The 2,452-nt window shown below is 42.1% G+C and overlaps 1 protein-coding gene across 2 annotated transcripts in view; it reads right to left on the reverse strand.

Moving 5' to 3' along the window:
* The window catches only part of ephb1 (EPH receptor B1), a 165,791-nt gene that overhangs the window by 36,850 nt on the left and 126,489 nt on the right, over positions 1–2,452 (reverse strand). For both annotated transcript variants that reach the window (XM_005721271.1, XM_013912804.1), the window contains exons 8-9: positions 1,097–1,205; positions 51–115 (exon numbers count right to left, since the gene is read on the reverse strand). In XM_005721271.1, the coding sequence (XP_005721328.1) occupies positions 51–115; positions 1,097–1,205 (174 nt within the window). The remainder of the gene's footprint in view (positions 1–50; positions 116–1,096; positions 1,206–2,452) is intronic.

The raw sequence follows: 2,452 nt of genomic DNA on the forward strand, positions 1-2,452 counted from the left end.
AGTAACTAACCAGTAACTTAGAGCAGCTGTAAGTAATAGAGCAGACTCACCTCTTCCTGTTGTGTAATGTTGCAGCTTGTCACTGTACACCGCCTCCTTGGAATATGCTCTTTTCCTATAACGATGCAATGAGTGTTGGGAAAGGAAAGACAGAGAGCGAGGGGGAGGGGTGCCAAGATGAAAGAGGTAAACATGATCTTATTACTTTTGGTGTTTTTGTGTACCGGCTGAAAATGACGTGGCTGAAATTGAATCAGCTGCAAAGGGTTAGAAATGGCAAATGAAGTTTATGAAAATGAGCTGATTTTTAATTAGACCTTGATAGGATCTCACTCCTTTTCATCTGTCTCCTCTGCCTCAGCATCAAAAGAGCCTGGCCCATTTGATGAACACTTTACTTGCTCAAACTTGCACACAGCCCTGCAGAAAATTTGACTTTCATATATCTAAAGTGGAGCAAGATGTGAATGTGACAATGTGACAAACCGCTGCAAAATGAAATTGGCTTAACGGGGCAAAGTAGGCGATGTTAAGTTCTCTAAGGAATTGAGTATTCCATTTCAAATGACAATTTTGCTTTCCCGTTCCATCAAATTCGTGCGTGCCTTTACTATTCAGTATGCCTGTCATTGAATCAAGTGATAGTCTTGCTGCACTAATAAATGATATGTGACTACATGTAGGGCACGTTACACGATAAGTTCCAAAGCATAATCAGCACCAGTTATGTTTCATAAATGTTTTTACAGAAGATTACAATAAATGTCAGGAATTTTAGGAATCTTACGCACCACTGAATTTTAGTTTTACATAATTAATACAGCAAATGACACAAACCGTATATGCTGAGAGTCTGGTGGAATTTTACCTGCAATGTTGCCACCTATTGGATTTTTTAGTACGTATTATTAGTGACAATGAGAACCAACGTGGCATACCGAATGGTTTATGCCCTATGTGTATATTTTTTGCAGTTCCAACTTCCTTCAAAACAAACTGGGATCTTGAAAAGAATCTACAGTTTGAACGATGTGACACATTTTTCAACATCTTCTTAGTGTATTACAAAAGACAAGATAAAGGAAAATCTGGTTACCTGCTGCAAACAATGGAGATAGCAATAAGGGAAACAATGAAGACCACTCCTGCTGCTGCTGACCCCGCAATCAGAGGAAGCTGTTCCCTCAGCTCAGACTTGAAGTCATCTGGGTTGCACAAAGACACGACAGACAAGCAGTGAGAAAGGCTTAGGTAAGGCATGAGAAGCATGTCTGTGTTTATGTGGTGCTGTGTACTTATGCATGTGTTTTGGCAGGAGAAGAAAAGGCAGAGCAGAATGGTTAGACTGAGTTTACTGGTGGATAAAGGAAACACAGAGATCTCTCTGCTGAGATGTGCTGACTGGAATCCTGTGAGCATTTGAAAGACTGACAGACAGGTGGTGTTTGATAAATCAGAAGAGAGACAGAGAGTGAGAGAAAAATCATAAAGCTGGTTGTGAGAAAGAGCGAGGAGGGCAGCTCGCCTTCTCTGTTGCTATAGCTGTCTGAAAGGCGCGGACAAGAAAATGCACCTAGGAATGTTGTTTCTATGGTGTTGAAAGGAAGTCATCCACTGCCAATCACGCACATATAGCCCAAACATGTTTTTGACTGTGGTAGTTCAGGGGACAGAATAAATGCCTGCTTAAAAATACCACACAGCAGAATCTTTTGGTTATCTATTTGCGAGCATGTCTTTCTGTGACTTTGGCATCAGCAGACACTGTAGTTAAAGCAATGCACGATTTAGCATGCTGCAGGCAAATCAGCAGCTTCTAAATCCAATCCCCCGTGTAGAATGGGCCCATTGGATTAAAGTGATAAAGTGAGAACGAATGCATCTTCGAAGCAGTGTGAAAGCTGCAGTATATGTGGAAACTGGATGTGACAGGAATTGCTCACTCTTTCAACTCACACATTTATCAAAGGAAGGAATCAAGGAAAGAGTAAGAATGCTGTTCCAGCTACTCAAACTTTTAGGGTAGTCTTCCTGTTCTCTTTCAGTGTATATTAGATGTGAGAGGTCCCCCCACCTGCCCACCACGCGCCCATACGAGAATGTTGACTTTTCTTGACAGCCAAAAATCACAGAGACACCTCTTCTAACAGCAAATACGCTCCCATTACAATCAGTTAACTCTCGAGGCCTCAGCCAATTAGAGAATTGTGGCATCAATCACATAACCAATACTCCAATCACTCGTTTTCCGTCACACCTTACTTTGCGCCGTCGCTTTTGATTTGTTTGATTGTGTGTTTGCGCATCCACTGGTGGCAAAATGACACCTCGTGGAGGTGAATGAAAACGTGCTGACGGGAAGAGACAGGAGATTATATGTTTTGCGAAAAATGACGTGGAGTGCCTCTATTGTCTTCATGGGGCAATGAAGCAGGTTTGATGGGGGGGGGGG

This window comes from Pundamilia nyererei, unplaced genomic scaffold (genome assembly GCF_000239375.1).
Source record: "Pundamilia nyererei isolate P.nyererei 1_Seehausen unplaced genomic scaffold, PunNye1.0 scaffold00004, whole genome shotgun sequence".
Taxonomy (NCBI): Eukaryota; Metazoa; Chordata; class Actinopteri; order Cichliformes; family Cichlidae; genus Pundamilia; species Pundamilia nyererei.